The 16,657-nt window shown below is 39.3% G+C and overlaps 1 protein-coding gene across 1 annotated transcript in view; it reads right to left on the bottom strand.

The window, feature by feature from the left end:
- Positions 1-1,888: 1,888 nt before the first annotated feature.
- Positions 1,889-16,657, bottom strand: part of aacs (acetoacetyl-CoA synthetase) — a 56,296-nt gene continuing 41,527 nt past the window's right edge. The window contains exons 12-18 of the mRNA XM_036144038.1: positions 14,481-14,603; positions 6,470-6,583; positions 5,541-5,666; positions 5,333-5,402; positions 3,247-3,305; positions 2,811-3,013; positions 1,889-2,688 (exon numbers count right to left, since the gene is read on the bottom strand). Coding sequence (XP_035999931.1) covers positions 2,551-2,688; positions 2,811-3,013; positions 3,247-3,305; positions 5,333-5,402; positions 5,541-5,666; positions 6,470-6,583; positions 14,481-14,603 — 833 coding nt within the window. The 3' untranslated portion in view covers positions 1,889-2,550. The remainder of the gene's footprint in view (positions 2,689-2,810; positions 3,014-3,246; positions 3,306-5,332; positions 5,403-5,540; positions 5,667-6,469; positions 6,584-14,480; positions 14,604-16,657) is intronic.

Below are 16,657 nucleotides of genomic sequence, written 5' to 3'. Positions count from 1 at the left end.
CCTTGCCTCCATGTTTTATTTAAACAAGGCAAAGCCAATATTATACATATTACCAATAAAACATCGCTAACGATACTGTTTCATTCCACAGGATTCCAGTGAAAAATGGATTCAGTTTAAGAATATGATGGTAAGAGATGAACAGCAGAGAATTACAGACCAGTTGTTTGCATTCAAGACATCTATTAAATAGTAATTCCACAATCAGAAAACATGTGATGAAGGTAATAAACCACTCCCTGTCTGACATTTGGAAAATTTCTTCTGGAATAGGTACAAAAGTGACTCAGTTTTTTTTTTTTGTATTTATTTATACTGACCAACAGTGCTGCAAACAACCAAACCCATTTCAGTTCTTCCTCCGTGTCTTCAACACACAAAGAGAAAGCTTCTAATAAATACATTGCTTTTTCCTGTGTAAAAAAATAAAACCGCTCCAGTAAAGAGAAGCCATTTTTAAAGGTTATGACACCTACGATGTTGCAGATAATCACTGGCGACGGAAATGTGATGACATCACCATTTACATAAACAGATCAGACCTGTCCAGGGTGTACCCCGCCTCTCGCCCACTGAATGCTGGAGATAGGCACCAGCGCCCCTCGCGACCCCGCACGGGACAAGCGTGACGGAAAACGGATGGATGGATAAGCAGATCAGTTTTGATTAAAACTATTGTGCCTTGCAAAAGCAGTCATACCCCTGAAAGATTTACAGTTTGTCAAATTACGTCCACAAACTTCAAAGTATAGATGTGACGAATGAATAATAATACAGAAGGATTAGGTTCAAAAACAACATCCCGAGCGTTGAACATCTCATAGACAACTGTTAAATGATATGCGGGGTCGTGGCCGAGTGGTTAGAGCAGTGTGCTTGCACTCAGAGAAGGTTGCAAGTACCCTGTTCGATCCCCAGTGCCGGCACTCTGGGTCCCTGAGCAAGACCCTTAACCCCTGATTGCTCCCCAGGTGCCGCACAGTGGCAGCCCACTGCTCCGCAAGGGGATGGGTTAAGATGCAGAAGTGAATTTCTCCATTGTGAGATCAATAAAGTTCAATTATTATTATTATTAAACCCATCATCAGAAATGGAAACAGCATGACACAGCCACGGCAACATCCAGGACATGGCCACCAACCTAAACCAACAGACCAGGCAGGGTAAGCATTATTCATAAATTAAGACCCATGGTAACCCTGGAGGAGCTGAAGAGATCCAAGGCTTAGGTGGGGGAATTTGACCGGATAACTACTGGTCATGAGCTGCACCTTGCATTAAGCTGGTCCTAGGTTTGAATCCTGCATGGGGGTCTTCTGCATATTCTTCCTGTGCATATACATACCCTCTTCAGGGAACTCAGATATGCTCCCACAGTCCAAAAACATGACTGTTAGGTCAACTGGTTACTCTAAATTGTCTAAAAGTTTTGTCTAAGAGGCCCTGAACACATATCCATGCCACAGATTTTCTTTTTTAAATATATTTCTAAAACCATGTATTATTTTCATTACACTTCACATTGGTATTTAATAAAATCCCAATGGAATGCAAAATGAAGTTTGTGGTTATAATGGGACAAAAAGGAAAAGAAAAGCTAAAGGGTTATGAATACTTTTGCAAGGCGCTGTGAACGTTATGATGATACAACAGATGAAGATGAAATGGACAGATAAAAATTCCCCTTAAAGGAAAACCTCCATAATGACAATGATTAACAGAATATTAACCCAGTAGGAAAAGACATAGAACCAATCTAAGGGTTCAAATTCAACCATGTAAACAGAGATGAACAGCAGGCAGCTCTGTTTACGCATCAAGGATTCCTCATTATCTCAAGTAAACCTCCACATTTCAAGCACGACCCAAACAAAATCCAAACCTTTGGTTATCGTTCGATGATTATATTTAAATGCATAACTATAAACACAGGTTTATTGTCCAAAAATATACATTAGTCTTCATATTAATATGCATACACAGACAGTACATCAATAAAGCAATGCACACCATAAAACAATGATATGCTGACATGAGCCACAGCTGAGGTGAAGTTTTCTGTATATTTTTTCCGCACACCTTCCCGGGTTTCTCTTCTTAAACCTTGTCGGAAGCAGCATCGGGGGTTAAAGATTCCTACTGTAGTTCTTGAAAGGATGATGGAAACCAAGCTGTGAACCCAAATACTTAATGCTGCGCTTAACGTTTCCATAGCTAGCTTTCCAGCATAAGCTTATTCACAGACGCCGCTGTGCACATCGCATAACACCCAGAGTTTAATTCAGTTTAACATCTATTTGAACAGCATGAGAGACTAGGAGCAGCAGCATAAAGACAGTATTAAAAGCTTGCCTATGGACCAGTGTACCTTATGGTGTAAAGTCTCCTCCCTGCATTATACCATCAGCTTATTACACATTGATGTCATTTCCTATTATTTTAAAATCATTTCTTTCCTATTTTTCCCCCACCATCCATCCATCCCGCTTGCCTAACATGGCTTCAGTAAAATTGACATTTGTAAAGTCTCTCTTCAACTGTGTTTCATCTTTAGTAGTTTTGCAGCTCAGGAATGTTCTTGTAGAGGTCCAGTGAATCCGGGTTGGAGAACGCCCCTCTTTGCGCGACCTCCCGACCGGCAATGATCTGCTTCACAGCGACCTCCACCTTCTTGCCGCTGATGGTGTACTGCGAAGAGATGAAACAAAGGCGGTCATTCGAGCGGCAGCTGTTCTCCCGCCGCCTTTGAGGTGTGTGAAAGAATAATCTGATTTCTACAAGATCTGAATGATTTTTCACGCCGCTCTTACGGGAATGTCTTTTGTCTCCAGCAGCAAGGCAGGGATGTGTCGGGCGGACAAAGCTTTTCTGATGGCTCCTTTAATCTTCGTCACCAGCTCTGGACGGAACGGCTTTCCGGGAGCCATCTTTAAGAACAGAATGACTCTTTCCTCCCCGTCCGCGTTGTACTGGGGCACACAAAGACTGTCCGACACTTCCTCGAAAGCCTCCACTGCGAAGAGAGGAAAACAAAGAAAATGACGGAAACCAAAACGAGGAGAGCAGACGAGAGACTTGAGGAAACAGGAGGTGGGAAGTTTTAAAATTAAGCACTGAAAAAGGAGTTTTCTTTTTAGAAAATCGCCCCCTGTTGTTACTGAGAGAAAAAAGGAGAATCCTAACTAAGTTATTATCATAGCAATAATTCTGTCCACTTTCCTACCCAGTTCCAGCCGTAAGACTCACCGATGTTGTAGATCTCTGAGCTCCCAAAGCGAACTCCGTTAGGGTTCAGAGTGCCATCACTGCAGTACAATCACAAGTTAGACGTGTGAAACTTTGCCGACTATAACAAGTAAGCTTTCTTGCCACACATTACATTCAGAATACATGCGGCACTACCAGGAAGGACAAAAAACAACGAGATATGTGAACCTAAGAGGCCGTGTTTTCTTCCAGCTTCTTTCATGTAAAAATAAAACAAAATTGTGGATGTATTTCTTTCCATAGGTGAAAAGTTTTATACATTCAGTTAAATATTTTTCAGAAGTGTGCAATATCACTCCGCCCCTCCACATAAACAGCTCTCTCCTGAAAGGGAGAGCTATCCGTCTCTGTCGGGAGGACATAGTAGTCGGACTACACTGGCCTGTTTCTAACATAAGGCCAAAATAATATTAAGTTTTATATTGAATTAACTTCCTAGGTTTATTATTGCAAGCATGTACTCCGAGCACGGGCTGCCTTACATTAATGCACTTTTAGTTTAGACATTACAGTCAGGCAGTCTTGGAGACAGCTCAGGGGTCCGATCAGGTAGCGGCTTCTGTGCTTACCAAAGTTGTACTTACACATTTTAACAGATTTTTGAGCGTAATTTACCACATAAAATCGGTCAGTAAACACAACAGTAATCATAAATAAGGCATAACATACATTTTTGAGAAAATGTAAGGATTTTAAGTGCGCCTTATAGTACATATATATCTATATCTCACCTCATATCATCATCGCAATATCTTATTATCATTGTACTGATGATTATCATTACAAAACCTTATAATATTATGCAGCGGTTTATCAAACCCAGGGAACCGTCAGAGAACTGACTTTATTTTTACCGTAACTTTATGTTATTGCCCAAGACATAACACTCTGAAAGTTTTTTTCTTTAAATAGAAGGTATGCCTTCTCCAAGCTATCCATATCTGTTTATATTCCTGCATACTCTCCTTGGTTTTATGTCCTACAGAAAGTACCCTAAGCTCCACGCTTCTGTATTTAGCCGTGTCTTCTTTCCTGGATGGAGCCATTGTAGCTTATTTTTCAATCCCAACCACAGAAAATATGTCTGGCCCAGCACTTCTGTATTTAGCTGTCGGGTTCCTGGATGTAAACTGTGACAGAGCTATTGCTGCCATTAATGGTCTGCACTTTCTTTTTGTCTTTTTTGTTTTCAAATAAAAGTACTCCTGGCTGCTAAATTAGGAAAGATTCTCTTCAACCGTCGCCACATGGTTGCTAATAATGAAGGATTGCAGCAAAGTCAATGGATCGACCCAGAAATCGGCTGGGTTTCCTTAGATTCCTTAGAGCTTCTTTTTGGTAACTTGAAAAACACATTATAACTGGTAAGAATAAAGTTTTATCTGTTGAGAACAACTAATGTTCTCAACAGATAAAATCATGATTAGTGTTTAACTGGATCTAACAATAGGATTGAACTATACTGGGCCAAACTGGATATTATGTGCTTAAATACAAATTAAAAATGTTTGTCTCTTTAAAAAAAAAGAAATCTTTGTCTCATAGACCGCTTTGAGATGACATTTGCTGTGAACCGGCGGTATATAAATAACTTCAATAGTATAATCTTTCTCTCTGTGATAACTGCAAGAAAATAATTAAATACAAATCTGTGCAAATTAGCCTGTATAAATGTATTTATACAGGCTAAATTCTTCAGTTATAAAAATGACTTTGTTTCAGTATTTACACTGCAAAAAGGGAGCTCAAAGTAAGTAAAATTTTCTTGAAATCTTTGTATTTTTCCTTCATTTGAGCAGGTAAATAAGACTATTTGCCAATGGAATAAGATTTGTGCACTTAAAGTAGGAACAATTCATCTTCATCATCTTATTTCAAGTGCAGAATAGCTAATAATCTCATTTTAGGGGTAGAAATATTCATCCCATTGGAAAATAGTCTTATTTAGCTGTTCAAATCAAGGAAAAATTTACTCATTTCAAGAAAATTTTACTTACTTTTAGTTCCCTTTTTGCAGTTTACGAGCACTGCCCTTCTGTGAGACAAAAATGGTTAAATGACTGACCTTCTGCCGAGCATGACGATGCCTCCTGTCTTCGGGTTGATTTTACAATAATCTCCATGGGCCCACACACCTAGAGCAGAAAACAAGTCAAAAGCTTTACTTTCCCCCTTTACTCTTCTAAATCTGTCGCATGTAAACTGATGAACTAACATGGGTTTTCTAATTTGCGTGTGTGCTTTGTTACTTGTTAAATATAGTGTGTGTTTACCAGGAAACGTAGAAAAGTACGCCTTGTGATATTTGCTGCCGTTCTCGTCGTTCCAGAAGTGAGTCGGTTGGCAGGGGATCGGCTTCAGGCAGACAAGCTCTCCGCTCTCCCCCCAAACTGGCTTAGCTGGTGATAATCAGGCACACGACTTACAATCCAAATTTCCAAGCACTCATAACACTTTAAAGTTGCGCTGCAGCACATGCCAAAGGTAAATTTAACTGAGCAGCAGCTAACAGTCGCGCACAGCCACAGAATATGTACAACACTCCCAGAGAACACTGTGTGATTCTACACAGCCCTCAACCTCCCCCAGGAAAGTGTTAAAGCCTTAAATACTGACTGAAATAATCCCAGGCTGAACTGCCTTCAAATGATCCCTCAGTCCACTTTCCTTTGAGGTGGCAGAAACAGCCTGCAGAAGGGAGCTGGGGAATGCTGGGCTAAAATCAATGGGAAAATATAAAGGGTTTTTTTAAAACTCCCAACAAACTAATAGTATCAGAAAAAAAAAAAAACACTTTTTTGTTGCATTGTCATTAGAAATACTGTTTCCCAGTTCTTTGTAATGGCATTTTGGTAGGAAAAGTAGATTTCACACTGTTTTCTTTATCTTCTATTAATGAACACGTTGTTGTTGTTTTTTTTTTTTTACAACCCATTTCTTTATAATGCTCGTAGGTTTTCCTCACATTAAACCAGCAACCACTTACAAACTCTGTTTCTTCTCGGGCTCGAAAAGCAAATTAAAAGTTTAAGGGCTTCTCAGCATGGCTAATAAATGTGCTTATGATTCAATTTTCATCAATATTGCAGCTTTTTTTTATGGTTTAATAGCTCATAAGTTTCGGCTAAAGAAAGGGGAGAGAATAAATTATTAATACCCCTGTGACATTTTCCCCGCACAAAACACCCCCAGATTGTCTCACCATCAGTACTCCAAGCTTCTATAGCCATCCCAAGATTTCTGGACTGGATCTCCCCCCGATACACTGGGACTGTTGGGTTTTGGCCCATGAAACACGAAACAATGTCAGTGCCACCTGGGAATTCAGTAGAGACAGAGAAATAAAGGCAAACTGTTGTTAACGAAAGGCGTCAAAATGATTCAAAGGGTACTTTTTGTCTTGCCGTTTGATCATGCATCTTCTCAGCTCACATTGTATATTTGTCTAATGTATTTTCTGATTTTAGGATTTGTGAACTTTGAATTTTTAAGCATGTGTTTTTCCTCCACGTTTGTTGGCACTCCTGTCTTACTTGGGTGGTATGTTTTCTAGTCGATCTCCATTTTGAAGAGTGGCTAAAAACAAAAGTGGGCTTCTGTGTCATAAACTAGACATGTCACAGGGCAACAGGGGGTCAAGGATTCCAAATAAAGTTGACAAGACGCTCATATCTAATTTCAAAAATATGGACTACAAAAATGCATAATTTTATAGGAGCTGTAAGAGGGCCAATGGCAGCTGCACCACTGAGTTTGTTAAAATATTCTTTACTTAAGACAGGACTTATTTGCCCCTACTAAATAAATGTGTTCAAATTGAAGGTTGAAGTTTTCTACAATTTTCAGTGTGTTTAAAATGTTGCTGCGATAAAGATTAGTTTTATTTTTGGGCGCTTTAAACTAATTTAGCACGAATGCTAACAAACGCGAGGATGCGGCCTGCAATTGAGATTCTAATGATTTAATTGACTAAGTTTTAATCTTTTTGAGTTATTAAATTATAATGGCAATTTAAATAATTAATTTGGACCTAGGCCAACCACCTATATTATTAGATCAGGAAAAATTGCCGTCAGCTGCTGTTACAGAGGTTTCTGTAACTGCATCTTTCAACACCTCGACAAACCTTTCTCAGCGTTTTTTGTACTAGACGCACAATCCTGTGTGCGTTTGTGCTTTTTTCACACCAATCTTTCCACTTGCACAGTGACATCTAAGCATATTTCAGACACAAACACATTATTTCTGTCAATTGTAGATTGTACACCATATAGTCACATTTGTTTGTTGAAAGGACCACAACCTGAGTTAAGGCTGTCTTGGAGTCATATTTAGAGCATTTGGGTATTCCGTTCTAATTATCTTATATTTGTGAGAATCTTAAGATCTGTCCCACTGTTTCTGGATATAATGTAGAAATGGATACAATGTTGTATAACAGGTGTCACCTCTTGTTATAAGTTTGTGATTCATGCCATGTCCCCCTATTTTCTATAATCTGCATGTCCCAGAGATAACAGGTGTAACATTTTACCTTCTACTGCATCAGAACATGATGTCACCTCCATGTTCTATTTTTCTTTCCCTAACCCATCATGATCACCTATTACAATGTTAAGAACTATTTAGACAGTCTAGGAGTGCCCTCGGTTAAAAAAAAAAAAAAAAAAAAAAACTGAATAAATCAGAAAATTGGTTGGACAGTCATCAGTTGATGCAGCTTCAAGAATTCCGCATGCTGATGAGTAAATGTTCATGTGTGTAAACAGAGCACCTGCATACTGTAGCATGAGATCATGTAACATTACTGGTTTATAGGAGTTACATTTGAGAAGCGCACATTAATTTTGCCAGAGTGGCATTTAGTCCAGTATATATGTTGTCTTAGAGTTGCAATGCTCATGCAGCATAGGATTATGACATGATCAGCCTGACTTAGCAGGAAATCCAACTGTGTACAGTATAGTAGTGGATGCACAAAAAGACAATGTCATTAATCATGGCATTAATCACATTAAACAGTATCCTCCTACTCTATTGATCTGAAAAATACATATAAAATAGTGTGATTTTTTTGTTGTCATTTTAAGGGTTTGCACTGCCTTTATGGCAACTTCTCCTAGCCATTATAATACCAATCTACAGGAGTTAATGTTAATCCAGATTAAGGAGGCATGGGCCTCCTTAACCTGTGAGATGGTCACAGTGTGGTAAAGTTACGTAAAAATAAAATGTTTTTTTTTACAGGACTGGGGTGATAAGAGTAAAATTTCAAACCGAGAATATAACCTGCTCAATTTTGCTTCTATTTATATGGTGCATGATGTCACCTGTGTGATCTCCTGTGCATTGTTATTGTACAGCACTTTGTGCTTTTTGACCTGTGCTACATAAATAAAGATTTGTTTTATTTAAGACAATGCAGCAGTTATATCTGGTCCATATCTGGTTAGTGGTAACATTTTTAATTATTTATATTTTAAACCGTTAACGTACAGCACCTATGTTTGGTTGATGTTTTCAAGTTGCACTACTAGAAAATATACCTTTTGCTGTTCTGCTCATTATAGATAAACACATCTAACAAGCTGATCACAGTGGTTTCTTAAGCTGCTTCAAAGATATGCTGCTTCTAGCCTATGGACTGCTTTAAAAAACAGATTTACTTTAATAAGAGTTGCACTTCTTTAGTTTTCATGTTATAATGGTCTGGGTTTTTTTTTTTTTCATATTTCCTGTGAGCCAGTTTTATTTTGTAGGTAAGGAGAATATTTAAGAGCTTTCTTTCAGCCATCTGACAGGAAATGTGCAGCTACAGGAGAGGCAATGCTATGTTACCATGTGCTCCAAGCAGACAGGGTGAGAAACTTTGTTCCACTCTTTGGCATCTTGTTTTCAGGACTTTAAACCACAGGAACAGTGCAACAATTGTTGTTCAGCAGTTTTGAAACTAACTATTTTCATTTCTTGGTATAACCTGCCTCCAGAAAATGGCCCAGACCAATCATCAACTTGATCTAGCTGATTTCTGTTTTTATGGTATTCTTTATCAAATGACATTTTTGCTGCTCTGTTTCTCACAAGTTACTGTACCTGAACTGTACAGCGATACCCCTGGATCCCCAGAGACCACTGAACCGGGGACATTGCTTCAATTTGTCGCGGCATCTGTCTGGAACTGCTACCCCAAACTGGTGGTGTTAACGCACTGCTCCACCTTCGCTGACCTATTTAGGAGTTCCCCTTTACAACACCTTCCTAAAACTGTCATGAAGACACACACACGCGCACACACACGCCTATTTATCTCTTTCTACCCTCCAATCATCAACCATTCCTGACACATTCTATTCATCTCCCCTCCCATTGTTCACTCTCTTCCTCCCTGCGTCGCTCCTCTCCGTATCACAGGCTACATCCATCCATCTTGTACCCTCGCTCTCTGCCCTTCTACTGCTCCTCCCTCTCTTTCTTTTCCTTTTCTATCCGTTCCTTTCGCTCACTCTCTGTGTCTGTCTGCCAGGCTCTTTATTGAGCTTTAATTGGCTCCCTGGAGAAAGAGGAAACATTGTCTTCTGATTACACACAAACACACTTATGGTGGGAAGATAGGCAATTATCTTATTGTTACTCTCATCTGCATAGATGGGCGCACGCAAACACACACATGAAAACACACACACACAGACGCAAGTGTATTTAAAACCAAAAGTCGCGGTGGCTTTCTTGAGATGCTATCCATGCCATTCTGTGCGCAAGGATTGTGTGTATAAACAAGAAGCTAACTTGTCACATTGATCTTATGCTCCAAGCAGCACTCTTCAGTTGGTGTTTTCCACTATGAATGTGTCTGTGTGTGTGTGTGTGTGTGTGTGTGTGTGTCTGTGTGTGTGTGTGTGTGTGTGTGGAGGTGTAAAGGCTTTGAACATCCTCCGGGACATTTTAGGGGCCAGACAAAGCCGCCAACTGCCACAAAACCAACGTATCAACCACCGCATTTAATCTTCGGTTGCATTCATGTTTTGAAAAAAAAAAAAGTGGGTTGTGCAAAGAAAGCATAAGTTGCAGAAACCCATAGTCCCCAGAGTAGATGGAGTAAAACGGGGAACAGAGAGGCGACATATGGGCAGTCAGACGGAGGTGCAATCGAGTCGGGGGGAATCCAGCAGTGACAGTGTTAAAACCACCTAGTGAGGAGAATGCCACATCCACGCTGGCAGGAATACACAGAAACACATGCAAACACACTAAACTGCAACAGCATCTTTTGGAAAATGGCTCATAAAGCAAAATAAAGTCTTTCTAAACTTAAACGACCGCTTGAAATGTGTCTATACACGTATTCCTGAAAGGACACACAGTGGCACAGGGTGAAATCTACACTGCGGCCCTTCGCATATGCCACCAGGCAGTGGTCACAGTTGCACATATGCTGTGCTAAATCCTATCAGGCGTGTGCCCGCGCGCACACACAAACGGGGTTGGTGACCTCGGGGGTCAAGGTTAGGGCGGTAGGCAGCCAACGGGGCGGCAGCCTGCTGATGCCCTTGGCGACAAGGGGACCAGCTTTTCTGATTAACAAACACACATTCACAAACAACAAACCTCAATCTAAAGCGACTAACCCACAATATTAATCACAAACACAACAATCTGGGTATTCAGCCTGACAGGAGCGAAGGTTTAGTATAGCGGCTGATTATTCTTAGGTAGCAGGACTAAAATACAGGCTCTTTAATTTCAGTTTTACCCTCTGTGTGCTAAATGATTATGCCTAACCAGACCTTTTGGTAAAACTCAATACACTCTGCTTTACAAGGGGACTTTCTCAACAACGTTTGCACATTTTATGCAATCTCAAACTACAGTATATTTTTGTTGGATTTCTTGTGGCACATCAACAGAAAGTTGTGCATAACAGTTAAATGAAAATAGTACAGTACATGGTCACAGTTTTCTTTTTACTAAAAACTTAAAAAAGATTATCTGGATTCAACCTTCTTTCCTTCATTGCCCCTAAATAGCTACGAGTGCGGGAAAACTGCCTTCAGAAGCTACTTAATAAGTAAATAACAAAACATAATGATTCTTTGAGAGCATTCATGGACAAAAAAACACCATAAATACCAAGGGACGAGTCAGGATAAGTTTAGGAAGATTTATATGTTTTATTTAAAAAAAACAAAACCACATTGCGAGCTTTGAACAACTCACAGAGAACTGTTCAAACAATCGGAAACAAACGGAAAGAGCATGGCGCTACTGAAAACTACTGAGACATGACCGTCCACCTATGACAGCAACAGGAGCATTCATCAGAGAAGGTTCAGCCGTGAAGGCCACTGTAACTCTACAGAAGAAGGTGATTGGAAAACTATTAGTCGTACTCCACAAATCCGGACTTTATGCAACAGGGGTAAGATTGCTGGGAAGCTATAATATATCCCATTTGCCATCATATAAGAGAGATCAGATGAGCTCTGGTTAGATGAGGACAAATTCAAACTTTTTGGATAACATGCAAAATGCTGGAGACATCCAGAAAACACCATGAGACGCTTTGGTTTAAACAGGACAGTGTAGCTGTTAGGCAGGTAGAGACTTCGGCCCTGTTCCCACTGCAAGCAAATGTGGCCCAAATCAGATTTTTATACAGGTCAAGTGACCAGGTCAGACCTTTTAGAACCAATGAGCACGCTCGGATCTGGCCCAAATCTCATCTTTTCAAGTCACATTATAGCCACTTCCATATGTGGTCCTGAATTCTATTCATATCTGAACTTTAGGAAAGTGACTTCCGTGGGAACCACCAAGGTGGGTTTAATGTGTCTTTGATGTCATTTTCAACCGACACGTGTCACAACTTTGGGCCAGCACTTTGTAATCTGCCCCCGCTGCAAAGCAATAAAAATTATTGTGCCCTGCCTTTTGAGTCAAGATCCGAGGCACTGATATTACCGAAAGTTGACCTCGACTTCCTAAAGTTCTGAATAAACTCGGTCTTTGCGAGTCTTTTCCACAGCCAAACAGATCTCTGTTTAGCCAAAACATTGTTAAATGCCACAATTTCACTTTATTTTTATTTCCCCCTCAGCACCCTCTGACACAATAAATGGCTGCCGTTGGACACTTTAAATCCATGAAACCAATTTCTTCCAAGTTTGCTGGACCAAAGCGGGCTGTAAAGTCATTCGTATTGTTCTTTGCGCATGTGGGTCAGTTGGAGCCGCAAACAGTTCACACTGGAGTGAGAATTTTAAATGTAATAGGAATGAAAAAAAAAAAATCTGATTTCAGAAAAAAAAAAATCTGAATTGGGCATTAAGACCTGCAGTGGAAACGTAGCCTTAGAAATGTAAATGCAGGAAAAGACAGTGCACAAAGTCTTCACTAAAGAGGCGGGCATACATATGCACACCACACTTGTTTAAAACAATCATTTTCACTCCATTTCACCATTTTGCATAAATATAGTTCCTTGCAGTTTTAATGCACATTTGACAAACATGCTACTGCTCTCGGGAGCCAATCTTCAAATTCGTATTAGGTTAACAAACTTATGTACGGTACTGTATAGAATAACTGCGACTGTGAGCAGCTCATAAAAAAAAAAGTCTGAAGAGAGTTGTGGAAAAGTAATTGGAGACATTCTTCTTGTACACAGTGCTGCTCTTTGTCTTTCTGTTCGGTGATTGACATTCAGGTCGACGCCCATGTCCACTCTCTCGCCTTGCATGTCAACGGGAGCCTGCGTGTTCATTTGTGCTCGTGTGCGTTCCTAAGTGTGGGTGTATGTGCATGGTGTGCATTAAACGTCAGTCACCCAGCCTCTGCTAAATGTTAAACGCTTCAGGACTTACAGAAATAGACAGATAGCATTCTATTGACCTGTCAAAATCACAAAAGAGGCTGAGAGGGCCTGTGTGTCAGTTTTCTGTGCATGACTGTGCAGTGACGAAAACGCGCAGTTATATATAAATTATCTTGCTGGAATTTCCTTTGTTTGTGCCAGCCCTTTGTGTTGGTGTCACATATGCTTTCTTGCTAATTTTGCATCACAAAAGAATGCTGAGCAGTGCTACAAACCAGTTTTTAGCTTTGAAACTGAGTTTATAACTATTTAAACAATTAGCTTTTTTAGGTTCTCAGGAAGCCATAACTACGGCACATTCAATTTGAGCATCCTCCCCATTTAGCAGTTTATCTTTTGGGATGAAAAAAAAAAGCTTTCAGGTTGCCTCAAAAGCATGGAAGTAATGCCAACGTTTTATTATCACTAGGTTCTTTGGTGTGCATTTACAACTCCCTTCAAAGAAGAAGGAAGTGATGTAGAGGCTGCGTCCAGAACTGCCATATCAGCTTAATCGCCTCTGATCCTGGGTGTCTCACATATCCCTAAATTACTGAACGTTAGACATCTTTCAAGTGGAAGGTTTATATCAGAGGCTTTTTCTTTTAAATCTCAAATTGTCTACATTTTTAACTCCTTTTAAGGCCTTCTCACACAAAGTCTGGCTTATTTTCTGCTCGACAAGGCAGTAAAGAGGGTGGAAAAGCAGCTATCTTCTGCAACATTTTTAGCTGCACTGAATGCACTGTAGCTAAACCTTTGAATATTTGGCTGCGGTTATTAGAACTTGATAACCATTTCTTGCGTAGACCCCCAAAAGCTAATTTCTCATTTTCTTTCCGAGTCTTACAAATTATTGCCCATTACTCTCGTAAAATTGTACTTCAATGCATGCTTGTAATATAAATGGCTGTTTAGAGATTCTAAAACAGTAGCTTTTGTGAACCTTTTTCTCCACAAGTTCAGCTTTTACTCATTACTGAAAGATACCGGCATCACTATACGGTAATATAAAGCTATAGTGTTTGTGAAATGTATTATTTAGGACATTTCAGCTATCTCACGTATTAGCACCTCCGTCTTTTTGTTTCTCTGTAAATCCTATAATGGTTCTTAGACCCTTTTTTTTTTTAGTTACCTCAATTGAATACAAAGAGGATTTGACTCAATAGTTTGACAGAAATGAGGGAGATTTGAGATTAGAAAAGAGATTAGAAAAAGATACAAATAGGATTTGACTCAATAGCTTGACAGAAATAAGGGAGATTTGAGATTAGAAAAGAGATTAGAAAAAGATAGATTATTTTTCTTTTTTGGAGGACCTCAAACATTCATCTGTCTAAACTTAACGCGGCACTGTTACCTGAGATGGAACCCAGCAGCACGGTGCTCTTGATGCAGCGATAGACATAGTCGTAGCTCTGAGGTTTGAGGGGAGATCCAGTGGACAGTATGGTGTGAAGAGACTGAAGGTTGTGCGTTTCCGCTAAGAGAGAAGGAGGTTAAAAAAAAGACAAAATCAGAAAACATGATAAAACAAAAAATGATAAATATTTACTGTGATTTTTAAAATAAACTTTAGATTAGTATGATTATAAGTTAGAACATGTTTTGTGAATTCCCTGAATTACAGCATGGTCAGTAATGTGCAAAAGTTTCAAACAACGCTCATTCCCTGTACTTTCCTTTGAAGGACCTACACTTTTTTGTAACCTTTTAAAGCTGCGTTAATCAATAGATGTCCATACTTTCTGAAGGTCTTCTAAAACTTTTTGAGTAACCCTTCCACCTCAGGCTTTGTACCCGAGTTGTGCCGTGTATGCTTTGCCTCTTACTTGGCTGGTTATACACTGAAATTTCCCCCATTGAAGGACAAAGGATTACTCTACTCTACTCAACAGTAAGTAGACAATTGAAGGACAATGAAATGTAGCCAAGACCTTAAATAAAGTATCAGAGTGTTTCACTCCACCCTGTTCGGCCATTTGTGTAGTATGCTGGGGGACGGTGTAATGGATTGTGTGGGTTAATACACCAAACAACTGAATATTTTCACATATCAATTTATAGCTTCAGCACTCTAGAACTTGGACTACAAAATTATGAAATTGGTAAGTCCCCTAAATTCAGCTTTTCTGCACTCCTAGAGACTCCAAGTACACAAAAAATGCATTTAAGGGCTAAACATTTTGCATGATATAACCACTTAAAACATTGCAAACCATTTCAAGTACAGCAGACCAACATAAATACACTGGTCATTTTATTAAATATGCCTTTCTAGTACCTGGCTGTACCCTTGCTTAATTCCTTGTGGCATAGATCCAAAGAGTTGTTAGAAAATAGATTAACCCAAATTCTGAATGTCACAACTTAACCAAGACTCACTGGATCAACATAGTTTTTTCCAGCCTGCTGTCCTCCAATTTTGCTGAGCCTGTGTGAAATGTTGCCTTACTTTCTCGTTTTAAGTTGACAGGTACAGTCCACTGTATCGGGGTTCAACATGTTGGGCAATAGAACAGGTGCACCATGAGCCAGTGGCTGTTGAGTGTATAGGCAGGCAGATGACATTGTCTGTTTTTCTGCTTTCAACCATCTTTCTACTATAAGCCGTCTGGAATTTCAGTCATTAGCTGCCCTGAATTCAAACAAACCAACATCAACTACACAAAAGCCTATATCAGTCGGCCACTAAAAGATCACAAATATAGTTATCCCACCGTATTCTTGGTGGTTCTGGATTTAGCCCGATTATGTTAGCAACCTCCGGTATGATGGCGGCAGTCTTTAATCATATGAAAACATAAGCTGGTACATCATCATGCAATCAAACTAAACCTGGATTATTCCTGCAATTAGTGAATTGTTTACCAAATGACAAGGAATCATGACGAACTTGGACGAAGAATCTAAATTTAAAGCAGCTCCATTTCTTTTTTTTTTTAACTCTTGTAACCTAAAGACCAGGGAGGAGGAAAATCCTTTCTTCATTGCTTGGGCTATGACCTACTACTAAAAAGAACTGCAGGCTTCTGAAAAAAGATGAAATGCACTGCAGAGAGCAGCTCAGGTAAATTAATAAATTTCTGAAATACAGACTGAAATAATTAATTTGTGCATGCCATCCTGATATATATATCACTGATCACATTTTCAACCCAAAATAGAAAACAATCTCACATATTTTCCGTGAGTGGTTTAAGAGTTTAGATATTTTAAGATCAATGCCAAATTAAATAACACTTTTATTACTATTGTGGTCTGTAGTCGTGGAGTAGGGCTTATATGATTTTGGCAAAAATCTAAATTGCGATATATTTCAAACAGAATTGCGATTTAATTTAGACTGTTCTCTGCATTAAAAAAACAACAACAAAAAATGGCCTGTAGATAAATATGTTTGTAAACAAGGACTAATTAAAACAAGAAATGTAACTGTTTTCATTAATCAGAATAGGGTATATATGTTGTCTTGGTAATTTGAGACGATTTTGTGTTTTGAATAAGCACATCAGGAAGCATAAATGCCATCTTTGT

Source organism: Fundulus heteroclitus, chromosome 12 (assembly GCF_011125445.2).
Source record: "Fundulus heteroclitus isolate FHET01 chromosome 12, MU-UCD_Fhet_4.1, whole genome shotgun sequence".
NCBI lineage: Eukaryota > Metazoa > Chordata > Actinopteri > Cyprinodontiformes > Fundulidae > Fundulus > Fundulus heteroclitus.
Note: the sequence above shows the minus strand (reverse complement) of the source record. Positions and strands in the feature narration are given on the sequence as shown.